The sequence below is a fragment of the Coenobita brevimanus genome, chromosome 103, assembly GCF_032717465.1.
Source record: "Coenobita brevimanus isolate Jiangsu-jjx chromosome 103, ASM3271746v2, whole genome shotgun sequence".
Taxonomy (NCBI): Eukaryota; Metazoa; Arthropoda; class Malacostraca; order Decapoda; family Coenobitidae; genus Coenobita; species Coenobita brevimanus.
Window position 1 is genome coordinate 31,891,884 of NC_137056.1, and position 13,427 is coordinate 31,905,310.

Below are 13,427 nucleotides of genomic sequence, written 5' to 3' on the forward strand. Positions count from 1 at the left end.
CAGCAGGCCTTGCAGCAAGTACGGCACCACCACAAAAGCGAGCACGTGGGCAGCCATGGCGAAGAGCGTAGGTCTTGTCGCGGTGAGAGACAGGCGGGAAGTGGGGAGGATGCAGCGGCGCTCTATCGGACGTCGGAGGAATGACGAACTAAAACAATGCTCTCACGCGGCGCGCGCAGCAAGTTCAAATTACAGACGGCAAAAAATCGATTATTATTATTATTTTTTTTTTTTTTTTTTTTTTTTTTTTTTTTTTCCGGACCATTTTGGGAATGTTTGATCCCAGGACGATAAGGTTTGGTTAGTGGGGATGTTCGGTTATTGGGCGTCCGGATATTAGAGTGATTACTGTATCTATATGGTCCTAATATTAAATGCACAAAACTTAGCTCCTCTGTCCCAGTCCAATGTGTTTCTTCATAATCGTCCCTCTGAGCACAAATTTCACTGGTCCGGTCCTCTGCCACTGCCGACCTTGACCTCCACACCGGGACCTTGACTCACTCACTGGTGCTTAGACCTCCACACTTGGACTTTTACTCCCTCAGGTACTTCAACCTCCACACTGGGACCCGCTAGAAGTTAATATGAATAATGAATAACTATTCTTCCCAATGCAAGTAATCCCTTCACATGATCAGGAAGGTCTCATAATAAAGAAACATGAGTTACAACACTCAGCATCTCAAGTAATAACAGAATAACACATGGCACTACAGACACATAGGTCTGCTCAAAATAATACTTATTGTAGGGATAACATGGAAGAAAAAGTACTGTAACAAATACAGTAAGCATGAATAACTGTAACTCTAACCGTGAAAATCATCACTGCATCAACATCATTGTGCCTCACAAAGCAACTATGTGAACATTTACTCACAACATAGCCCTAAGAAGTACTGAATTGCAAAGTCATTTCAACACAATAATAAATAATTCACAGTCCCTGGGCACCTGATACTTGGCCTACAAAAATCACACATTTATCTGAGGCTCAGACAGAACTCTGTAGCATTTCGTATTCAGTTACACTAAATAATAATATAAAGTACAGTACACAAATATATGGGAAATACCTCACTATCCAGCTCAAAAATGTAGGGGAGATGAGGGGGAACAGGACTCGGTTGTCCAAAGGCTAATGGCGTCACCGTTACATTTCCTGTGGAAGGACAACACGATTCTGCCCGAGTCTGTTTCTCTATTTCGTCACTATTATCACTCGTGAGATATCACTATTCGCACTTCAACATATCAGACATCATTAATATCAAATTACTTACAGAATTCCTTGGAGGGAGGGGGGGGGGGGAAGTGAGGATGACGACCGTACCGATCAACTGCCATCTATCACAGCCGGTGAGCGAGTGAGACGCCAAAACTGCGTGAGTGATGCAAAGGGGAGGGGGGGATGACGGTGTACGTAATTTAAGATTTTAATTATTACAGACTCGAGATAGACTCAGTGTGATGTCTTTCCCCTTACAATTGATTACCCAAAAAAAATAACATTCTCTAGTTACAATAATTACTCAGCAACCTCCCTCTCTTTATACCCTTACATCAAAAAATAATGAAAATTATCGTGCTTTACATCACTTTGCGCATGCGTACATTATGCTGGATTATGTGAACAAAGGCACATGTTCCCATCGACTCGAGATATTATATTTTAAAGAGACTTAATACTAGTGAATTACAGTTGGAAAAAAAAAAGTGACTTAGCAACTAGGTAATTAATCTATGTTCTGGACATGTCCGCATGGTAACAGCCATGCCTCGGCCACTCTCTCTCACTTAACCGAACTTTTGGTCATATAAAATAAACTAGATACAACTCATTATCACTTCCGGGCACTACACTGGTAGTTGTGAAAATGCTCTTGAAGCTCATACAGTAATCCAGTGTTGTGCTACACTTAATTCTTTGCACTGTGAGTTATACTTGTTTAACACTGCACATTCTGTTCTTAATTGCTCCACGCCAGTTTCAACCGCCACGTTGCACTCCACACTTTATCCTTTGCACTCTAAATTCTGATTTCTTAACTGCGCGACACTGTAAATTCCCATGTGGTCTGGTGGCAAGGTATTGCAGATTATTCACTGTTTATTCACAAAAATGAGCACGTGCGGCATCCATTGCGATGAACATCTACCCTCGGCGGTGGTTAGGCGGTAACTGGGGACAGGGTTGCCAGATCTGAGCTCACCCACATTCCCAAACTCCTCATTTTTCATTACGAAATTTATCATTTCATTACCACATTCTTAAAAGAAGCATTTATTCTTCACTGATTATATGTACAAACAGAAGTGATCACTCTCCTTATAATCAGCAGCATGTTTATGTGTGCTAGGAGATTAATCAATGAGAGCAGACAGTCCACTGTCTCCATTCTCTATATCTTCATGCATGTGAAAAATCTGTTTGGTAATGGATCATGCTGATTCACTACCAAACGAACTTTTCAATACCAAATTGGCCCACATTTGGTAATGAAAAATACCAAATGGCAACCCTGACTGGGGAGGGGGGAGGAAGGAAGGAATGGGTGAAGGGGTAGTGCGTAAACAACATATGTTCGGCACCATGTGGCAATTTCAAATTATGGGTGGGAAAAAATTTGGATTTGGGGGGGATTTTTTCTTTTTTTTCCTTTTTTGGCCATTTTTGGGTTCCGAAGGTCCAGGCCCACAATGTCCGGAAAGTGGGCGTCCGGATAGTACAGAGATTACTGTAAATGGTTTCCTGGTGTACAGGAAACCATTTGGCATGGCACTCAGTTTAGAGTCACACATAGGCAAAAGAAGGGGAAAGAATGACAAAAGAGGGAGTGTAAAGTCACTCGCAGGCAGAAGGACTAGGAAAGAATGAAGTAAAGAAAGACAGAAGAGGAAGGAAGGAAAAGAGGGAGGTGAGGAATGGACAAACACCCTAGAGCAGCACTAGGTCGAGAGAGTGGATGGTGAGCGCCCCCACCTTCCACTAACTCGATATTTCACAACACAAATTTCCTGCTCTTTTCTCGCAATGAGAGCTTACTTGTGTGATTGGCCGCGAAGGTATAGTCCTTTTTTATCTGCCTTTGTGTCTTCTTTCTCCCTCTCCTATTGGCCATTCAAAGAAGGGTCCCAGTTGCATACCTTTGCGTTCATTCTCTCACATCATCTCGCAGGTTGTGCATCTGTGTATGTTCTACCTGCTATTACGGCCTTGTTAATGAACTCCCTTCTTTATCCCTGTGAAAAATGGGTCCTAAGCATGCTGCTCAGGGTGCTTCTGCTGCTAGGGAGCCTAAGTGGCAGAAGAAAGTGATGTCACAGGAGGATAAGGTGAAATTGCTGAACAGGGTGCATGAGGGGCAGTCATTTGGGGCTGTCAGGTGACATTTTTGTATGAATGAGAGTGCACGATGCGTTACATCAAGAAAAATGAGAACACTGTTCATGATGCTGTTGCAGCCAGTTTATTGGTAGTGCAAAGGTGGCAACAACTGTGAGATAGGAGCATTGTGCGAATGGAATTGGACTTCAAGTGTGTGGATGGAGGACTGCTGCAGGAAGAATGAGGTGCTGGATAACATCATCATCAGCAAGAAGACATGGAGTCTGCATGCACGTTTTTCTCTTTAGGACTCACAACCTTGCACCTCTTGTGAAGGCCCAGAGCCTGCACCAAATAGTTTTAGGCAAGCAAGGAGTGGTTTAACCACATCAGGAAACAGTTCTCCCAGAAGAACATGCAGCGCCCTAGAGAAACAGCATCTGCAGACCACAAGGCAGCTGTAGGGCACCTTGCAGCTCTCGAGAAATAGATTGAAGAGAAAGGGCACAGGCCTGAGCAGGTGTTCAGTGCCAATGAGACAGCGTTGTTTTAGAAGAAGGTGACTGCCAGGGCCAACATCATTCAGCAAGAAGCATGAGCCCCAGGATTTAAGATCACAGAGAACCATGTGACCTTTCTCATGTGTTGCAATGCAGCTGGCCTTGTGATCAAACCTGGGCATATATACAAAACTGCAAATCCCTAGGCAAAAAGCCCAGATTACTAAAAAAATGTTTGGGGACTGGTTTCACATGTGCTTTCTTCCCAGGATCAGAAGGTACCTGAACGACGTTTGCCTGAAGTTCAAGGTCCTCCTGATCCCCGATAACACCAGTGGACACCTTAACGATCAACAGTGTGATGATGGGGATTTCTAGATTGAATTTCTGCCTCCCAACACCACGTCCATCATCCAGCTCATCGACCAGGGTGTAATCTGGGCCTTCAAAGCCATCTACACCTCTTGCCCCTGCAACTCCTTGTTGAGTCAGTGGAGAACGATGACAATTTCACTCTGCAGCATTACTGGTGGGGCTTTACCATCATTGAGTGCCTCACTTTCTTTCAGGAAGCCCTCCCAGGCCCGAAAAATGCCTGCTGGAGGAGCATCTGGCCAGAGTGCGTTCATCATTACAATGGCATCTCTCCCAGTGAAGTCTGAACTGCATCAATGAGCAATGCTGTGACACTGGCACGAATCCCGGACAGTGAGGGCTTTGATGACATGAGGGAGGATGAGGTCGAGGAGCTCATTGATGTCCATCCTCACAGAAAACGACTTGGAGGAGCTCACCAAGGCTGCCAGTGAGGAGGAGGAGGATGAAGATGCTTCTGATGTGGCTGCAGAGAAGCCACAGGGGCTGACCTTAGACCACCTGGCTACCATCCTCAGATTAGTGAGGGACGCATATGAGTATGCCTACTCATGGGATCACTGTATGGTGCAAGCACCCAAGTTCAAGCAGACATTGGAAGCAGCTACACTTCCTAACAAGACCATGCTGGATGGTATGAAGAGGCAGAGGCAGCAGTTGCCCATCGCAGTGTTTCTGAGGAAAGAGCCTCGTTGACCTCCCGCAGCCACGGACCAGCCAGCTGCAGAGAGGGCCACCTCCACCTTCCACCCAGGGTGCCCATGCTGACTGTGATGACCCTCCCACCATCAGTTATTCTCCACAGTGCAGCTAGAGCTCATCCTGCCATGCAGTACAGAACATTCATCATTCATCATGTGCTGCACAACAAACTTTCATTGTCATGATCGCATGGGTGAGTATAGGTAAGCCCTTAATTCACGCAAGGGCTACGTTCCCAGACCCTTCGCGTATGTGGTAAATTCGCGTATATGTTCTGCCCTTGTGTGCACATAATTACGCATGTCTACTAAGTATATTACATCTGAATAATACTGTTTATGCACTACATACACCTTATAAACAAGCATAAAGTATGAAAAACAACAAAAGTAAGAAATTTAACACTGAAACCTGACAAGCACAGGTGTAGGTGGAGACACTTCAACAGTCTGGTGCACAAGCCCTCACTGCCTCCTATATGCTACATTCTGCCTTCTTTATTGTCCAAACAGTTGACTCATTCACCCCAAACATATGGTTCCGAGCCAGTTCACAGGCATAGGTGGAGACACTTCAGCACAGTCTGGTGCACTAGCCCTCACTGCCTCCCGTATGCTACGTTCTGCCTTCTTTATTGTAAGAACAGTTGACTCACCCCAAACACACGGTTCCAAGACAATTCACCATGAAGTCAATTCACCATCAAAACATGGACGATTTCCTGTCATTCTGTAAATATACTTATTATTGATTAATTAATACTTTAGTAACTAATTTTCAGGGGGATTTTATAACTCATATAAGTAAAATACTGGTATACTGTACTTGCTAAATAAACTGGTATGTAAATAAATGACAGGGAATCGTCCTGACGGAGAATTGTCGCCGACATTCCTCCCTTAAGTTTGTCCAACATTTTAACTTTCTCTGTCAGCAGCATCACTTTACTAGTCCGTTTTGGTGTGTTACCACATGCATCACTAGCACTACGCTTAGGCCCCATGTTGGCAGATAAGGGAAGCAATCACTGGAAGGCAGAAAAATAAGCCACAAATAACGATTCACGAGTCACGCATGGTTCGACCGTCGGATTCAAACTGACTGTGTGGTGTGTGGTAGACCGACCTCCCCCCCACACACACACACACACACACACACGCACATATATGTATGCACACGGACAGCAGGTAAGCATTTTTATATTTTATTTATTTCTCTTGTATATTAAAATTATTTATTTGAATACTATAATTTTATGTTTTAATTTTTGTACGAAAAATTTGTGGATAACCGAAATCGCGTGAAAAAAGTTCACTTGAATTAAGGGCTTACCTGTACAGTACAGTGTACCCAGAAGGGCTTGTGTATCATCCTGTACTGTCTTTTTAATGTTCCATTAAATGCGTTTGCAGGTCTCATAGTGGGTCTGTAGGTAATGGGAATAATTAAAACAGTGAAACCAATGCTTTTTGGAAAGGTGCAGATAATTCACGGATTCCACCCTCTTGCAGAGGTTGGGTCTGGTACATAACCTCCGCACATAACGGGCTGACCGTACTTCACTATCCATCAGTACAATATGTCACTATCTGACACCCCCTTAGCCACTATACAATGGATAATTGAGAGTTTACTACATCACTGTCCAAAATTTGCCCAAGCGAATGGGTTACATTAGCATTTACTCACCATTCAGTGGGAGTGTGACCCATTCAGATGAGCAGGCTTTGGTGTGGTGTTTGGGTATCATTAGCCAAAAAACGTACAAAAAAAAAAAATCTGAATCAATAAAGCAAAGTGCAATAGTGTTAAACTGGTACATCATTATGCGAGGGATACTTGCAGTTGCCATGAAGTATGTTATCAGACCATAGTCAAACCTCTGCTGTCAGTTGGCTGGGATAGGCACTGTGAACTTTTATAGGCTTCAATTATTATGTTATTTCTCTTCCCACATAACATGAGAAGCTAGGTTTTAGCGGCAATGAAATGGTAATAACTCACTCCTGTTATTTTTCTTTGTCTGGTAATGGTCACTGTGTGGATGGGGACTTGTGTCATGATGACAATAATGAAGACACTCATGATGGTAGATGTAAGTGGTAAAGTAATTCCTTATTTTTTCTCTGTTGATGTTGCCAGCATGTGGATGGGAACCTGTGTGAGTTGCGGCCATTAAGCAGTAGTAATCCCACCCTGGCCATGAATAGCAGTGGATGGCCCCAGGCATCACGGCCACACAGCTACTCTGATGCCTCCTCTGCCAGTGCAGGAGGGGGAGGCAGTGGGAGTGGACAGGCACCCAACACCCCATCACCCACCACTGCCAGCCAGACCTCCCACCAAGCACCCAACCCACCCACCATCACACTTTCCCAGGAGAACACATCCAGAGAGGACTTTACTATTCTGGCTAAGGAAGGTGTGTCCATTGTCAGCTTTAGTGCTGTAGTTAGATTAGTACCGTAAACTCTCAGTTATCCGGCATAGTTCAGCCAAGCCCTTCACTGAATAACATGAAACGCCGGATATTGCATAGTAACTCACATGAGCTCAGTGTTTGGTGTCGAGCCGGATATTGTATTACTGTCCGTCTCGGCCCTTCCCCCTAAAAACTTTCCCACGAGTAAAAGAAAATTAAACATAAAATACAATCAAGTAATTATATAATACAGTAATTCAGCATTGTTTGGCTACTGTTTACAAGCCATTTGATACACCTCAAACCCAGATACTGCATAGGACTGCCAGTTACATCCTGTTTCAGTGCCGGATATTGCTTCAGTAGAGCCAAGCCAGCAGCACCAGATATTCCAATAATGGATAATTGAGAGTTTACTATATTCTGCATTTTCTCTCAGGGTTTGAATGCACTTAAAGAAGCCACATACTTTGTAGGATGGTGTGTATGTTTGTTTATTAGCTTAGAGGAAAGTACAGTGGTATAGTTGTTGCTTATATAGGATAGGTGATATTTGCAGAGGGTGACAAGCTGTCAGCTGGGACCAGAATTTTCATTTACAGTCTGACATCTTGAATAGTTTATTATTTACACACTTTGAAAGATGTTTTCGTGTTGTGTGGTGGGAGAGGCCTGCTTTGTCATCTGATGTGCCATGGATCAATTCCTGACATGTGTTACCATTTATTTATGATAAAGAAGTAAGTCGGGGAGTGAAAGATAGAAAGGGTAGGTTGCTAGTGGAGAAGAGAGAAAAAGTTAGTAGATGGAGAGAACACTTCAAGGAAATGTTGAACATAGAGAGTGAAAGTAGTGCGAGTATATGTGGCTGGGGAATGGCTGGGAGAAGGAGGGAGGTGAGAAGACAGGAAGAAATCAGTAGGATGGAAGTAGAGAAAGTAATGAAGATAGTCAAAATGGGGAAAGCCCCAGGAATTGATGGAATGGGTGGTGAAATTTTGAAGCATGGGGGAGAGATAGTAGTAGAATGGATATGGAAGATGTGCAGATTGTCCTGGGAGGAAGGTAGAGTCCCAGATGATCGGAAGTGAAGTATAATTATTCTCTTGTACAAAGGAAAAGAGGAAAAAGAAGTGTGTGGTAATCACAGAGGCATTTGTCTTCTTAGGATAATAAGAAAAGTACAGTAAAAGTCCTCGAATCCAACCAGCAATAATTCGAAAATCCCAATACTCCGAATTTGTCAAGGCGGAAGTTTTCTAATTTTTATGGGCTTTTATCAAATTTTCCTGGCTTCACAAGTGTTTATTTAATGATCATGTACATATTTCTATGTTTTCAAAGGACCCTCCCAATAGTGTGAAAAAACCAGCAGTCTGAAGACCCTCGGTCCCCTGTGATTCGGATTACAGGACTTTTACCATATATGGTAGGATACTTATTGACAGAGTTAGGGAAGTAACAGAGGAATTAGTTTGGGAACAACAGGGAGGTTTTAGGAAGAAAAGAGCTTGTGTTCTTAGGTCTTTAGTGGAAAAGTTTCTAGAGAAGGGAAAGAAGTTGTATGCGGCCTTCATGGATTTGGAGAAAGCATATGACAGGGTGGACAGACAAGGAATGTGGAAAGTATTAAGGATATACGGAGTAAAAGGGAAGTTGTTGAATGCTGTGAGGAGTATGTATGAGGGGGCTAAGGCTGCAGTGCGTCTGGATAATGAACTGAGTGCATTTTCCTATTTGAATGTTGGATTGGAACAGGGATGTGTCATGTCCCCATGGTTGTTCAATCTGTGTGTGGATGGGGTTGTGAAAGAGGTACAAAGTAGGGCAGTGGATGTTAGAGCGACCCTGGTGAGAGAGGACAGTGTTTGGAAACTCCATGTACTGTTGTTTTCCAGATGATACTCTGTTGTTAAATGGAGACGAAGGGAAACTGCATAGCTTGGTGAATGAGTTTGTGAGAGTGTGTAAGAAATGGAATCTAAAGGTAAATGTGGGGAAGGGTAAAGTTATGGTCTTCGAAAGAAATGAAGCCACTGAATGCACAGTGAGGGTGGATGAGGAGGAAATGGAGAATGTGAATGTGTTTAAGTACTTGGGTAGTGTGATGAGTAAGGATGGAAGTTTAGAGGGTGAAGTGCTTCAAAGTGTGCATCAGGGAATAAAGGTTACTGGTTCCTTGAAAACAGTGATAAAGAATAGAGAAGAGAGCATGTAAGTAAAAAAGTCACTACCTGACAGTATTGTGGTACCATCCCCAATGTATGGAAGTGAAACATGTACCTTGTTGGAAGGACACAAGTCAAGAGTGAGAGCAACGAAAATGAGTTATTGAGAGGACCATGTGGAGCTACGTGGAGAGACAGATTAACAATTGAGGAAGTGAAGGAGCATTGTGGTGTGGATGTGAATCTGTTAGAAGACATTTGTTGAAATACAGTGAGATGGTTTGGCCATGTAGAGGGGATGGTAAGTGAGAGGCTAGTGAGGAGAATGTATGCGAGTGAGGTGGAGGGGGGGAGAAGGCAGGGGAGGCTGAGGATGAGATGGAGGGATGGAGTGGAGAGATATATGAGAGAGGGGGATGTGAGCTGGGAGCAGGGCAGTGGAATGCCATTGGACAGGGCTACATGGAGGCGATTGTGGCCACCCCTTACAGGATTGAGGCACCTGGCAATAGATAGATAGAAAGATGAGAGTTGCTTTTGGAAAAATATGTGACTGTTTCTATGAAACCCTTTGCTAAAAAGTAGACTGAGTATGGGGACTGCAAGTTAAGTCGATGAAGGTGTGTTAATCTATCTATTTATCATTCTATAGCCCGACACCCTAATCTCGCAAAGGGTGACCGCAGACAAAATGCCTCCAAGTCAATCTGTCACCCAGCATTTGACTGCCCTTCTTGCAACTCACTCCCCCCTCCCTCATATACCTCTCGACTCCATCCCTCCACCTCATCCTCAGTCGTCCTCTGCCTCTCCCTCCCTCTACTCCACCTACATACACTGTTTTAGTCAGTCTTTCATTCTGCATTCTCTCCACATGTCCAAGCCACCTCAGTGTATTTCTCCTAAATTTCTCAACCACATTCACATCCACCCCACAACGTTCCTTCACTTCTTCATTCATCAACCTGTCCCTTCATGTCACTCCACATGCTCCTCTCAAGTAACTCATTTCCACTGCTCTTATTCATGACTTTTTTCCCTCTAGCAAGGTCCATGTCTCGCTTCCATATGTCAGGGTAGGGATCACAATACTATCATGCAATGACTTATTAACTTCCATACTCACCTCCCTATTTCTCATCACTGCTTTCAGTGAACCAACAACCTTCCTTCCCTGCTGTACCCTTTCACGCACTTCATCCCCAAAAGTTCCATCCTTACTCATCACACTACCCAAGTACTTGAATGCACTCATATTCTCCATATCCTCATCATCCAACCTCACTGTGCATTCTTTGACTTCATTCCTCTCAATCACCATAACTTTACTCTTGTTTACATTAACTTTCAGATTCCTCTTGCTACACACTGTCCCAAATTCATTCACGAAACCTTGCAACTCCCATTCATCTTCACTCAACAATACTGTATCATCAGCAAACAGCAACACCGGAATCTTCCACATCTCACCTTCATTCATTAGAGCCACCCCCACATCCACTGCCCTACCTTGCACCTCCATTGCAACCCCATCCATGTATATATTAAACAGCCATGGAGACATCACACATCCCTGTTTCAGTCCCACATTTAGATCAAAGAACTCACTCAGCTCACCATCCACTTGCACCGTCACCCTAGCTTCTTCGTACATACTCTTCACAGCACTCAACAATTTCCCCTCCATTCCATATATTCTTAATACCTTCCACATACCTTGCCTATCTATTCTGTCATAAGCCTTCTCCAAGTCCATGAAGACAGCATACACTTTCTTTCCCTTCTGTAGATACTTCTCCACTAAATATCATAGAACAAATATCTAATCTACACACCCTTTTCCCTTCCTAAATCCCCCTTGTTCTTCTCCAACTAGCTCCTGAGTTATATGCCTAACCCTATCAATGAGTATTCTTCCATATGTTTTTCCAGTCACACGAAGAAAGCAAATACCCCTATGGTTACCACATACTTATCTCTCCCCTTTTCCTTTGTATAAAGGAACAATTATACCTGATTTCCAGTCCTGTGGAACCCTTCCCTCTTCCCAAGCCAATATACACAACTTCCATATCCACTCCACAACAATCTCATCCCCATACAGTACTTGAGCACTTCACTACACACTCTGTCAATTCCTGGGGCCTTTCCCATTTTGATCTTCTTCGCTGCTTCTACTACGTCCGCCTTAATGATCTCTTCCTCCCTCCTCTCATCTCTTCTTCTCCCAGCCATTCCCCAACCAGTTATACTCGCTCTGCTCTCACTTTCCACATTCAACAAATCCTCAAAGTGCTCCTTCCATCTCCTCAGTTTCTCTCTCTTCTCCACCAACACTCTATTATTCCCATCTTTCACTCCCCCCTACTATTTCCCCTTTCACACTGTCTTTCTTTACCTCCTTCCAAAACAATTTCTTACTCTCCCTCCATTTTATACTCAGATTCCTTCCAAACTCTTCATCCACTTTCTTCTTACTCTTCTTCACCAATCTCTTCACCTCCCTTCTCCTACTCACATATACCTTTCTTTTCTTTCTCTCATCTTCTCCCCTACCTGTACTCACTAGCCATTCACTATATGCCTTCTTCTTTTGCTCTACAGTTTGTTTCACCTCGTCATTCCACCATGCTGTCCCTTGCAGACCCTTGCATCTCCTCCTCACTCCACAAACCACCTCACACGCTGCACCTATCTCTTCAGTGAAAATCTTACATACGTCTTCCACCCTTTCCATCTGCTTTAACTCATACCTTCCCAATCTTTCTTTCACTATGCTCTTATACTCTGCCATTTTCTGACTATCTTGCAACTTCTCCACTCTTCTCACAGGAGCTGTTTCCTCCTGTCTTCCCCTTTGGCTCTTCATCCATTTTCTTTGCAGCCTTACCTTGGCCATCATTAAGTGATGGTCCAAGATTCCATTCCCCCACCCTCTCCACACTCTTGCGTCCAACACTTCTCTTCTCATTCGCTCATCCACACACACATAATCTATCACTGCCTTTTGTTCAACAAGTTCACCATCCATCCTTCTCATGACTCTCTGTGTATACCTGTGGATCACCTTATGCCAAAGGAAGGTGTTGGCTATTGCCAACCCCTTACCAGCACAGATGTCCACCAAAGCACTACCATTCCCATCTACTTCAGTTGGCACACCCCACTGACCAACCACTCCATCCACTCATATATTTCCAACTTTGCCATTCATGTCTCCAATCAAAAACACTCTCTTGCTCCTTTAAAACTTGTCCATACATGCTTCTACACTTGCTATCAAAGCTCATCTTTCACTCTTGCCACTCAGTCCTCTGTTGGTGCATACGTACATACAATCGCCCAAGCTTGTATACCTACTTTCATCCTCACCCATAAAATCCTTGCATCCACTGTTCCATACTCACTTATATTCTCCTTCCACTTCTTGCTTATCATGAGACATACTCCCTCTCCTTCTCTCTCATTTTCATTAACTCCCGCACATATTCTTAAAACGTATTCCCATTCTCTCACAGTTTCACCTTTCCATTTAGTTTCAGTCAATCCACATACATCCACTCTTGCATCCTCAAACACCTGAACAATCTCACTCTCATTTACTTCATCATTCACTCCTCCCACATTTCATGTCCCCACCCTTAGAATGTCCTTTGTCCATTCCTTAGTCGTCAACGTAAGGTCCGTCCTGGTCTGAGGCACTTTATTCGCATGTTTAGTTAGTTGTTTTTACGGGGTGGGGCACTAACCCACCATCAGCCCTTTTAGTCGTCTCATATGACAAGCAGGGATACTGGGGGAGTATTCTTGAAACCCCCCTACCCCCAGGTGTGTTAATGCCCATGTTAAATCTGGTTATGAGAATGGAAGGTCAAGAGCAAGAGCAGTGGAAGTAGGATCACTGAGGAATGTGTCTGAAGTGCATAAAA

At 43.7% G+C, this 13,427-nt stretch overlaps 1 protein-coding gene across 1 annotated transcript in view; it reads left to right on the forward strand.

Moving 5' to 3' along the window:
- Window positions 1–13,427, forward strand: part of LOC145415709 (oxysterol-binding protein-related protein 6-like) — a 521,853-nt gene that overhangs the window by 169,607 nt on the left and 338,819 nt on the right. Inside the window, exon 6 of the mRNA XM_080284933.1 lies at window positions 7,051–7,330. Coding sequence (XP_080141059.1) covers window positions 7,051–7,330 — 280 coding nt within the window. The remainder of the gene's footprint in view (window positions 1–7,050; window positions 7,331–13,427) is intronic.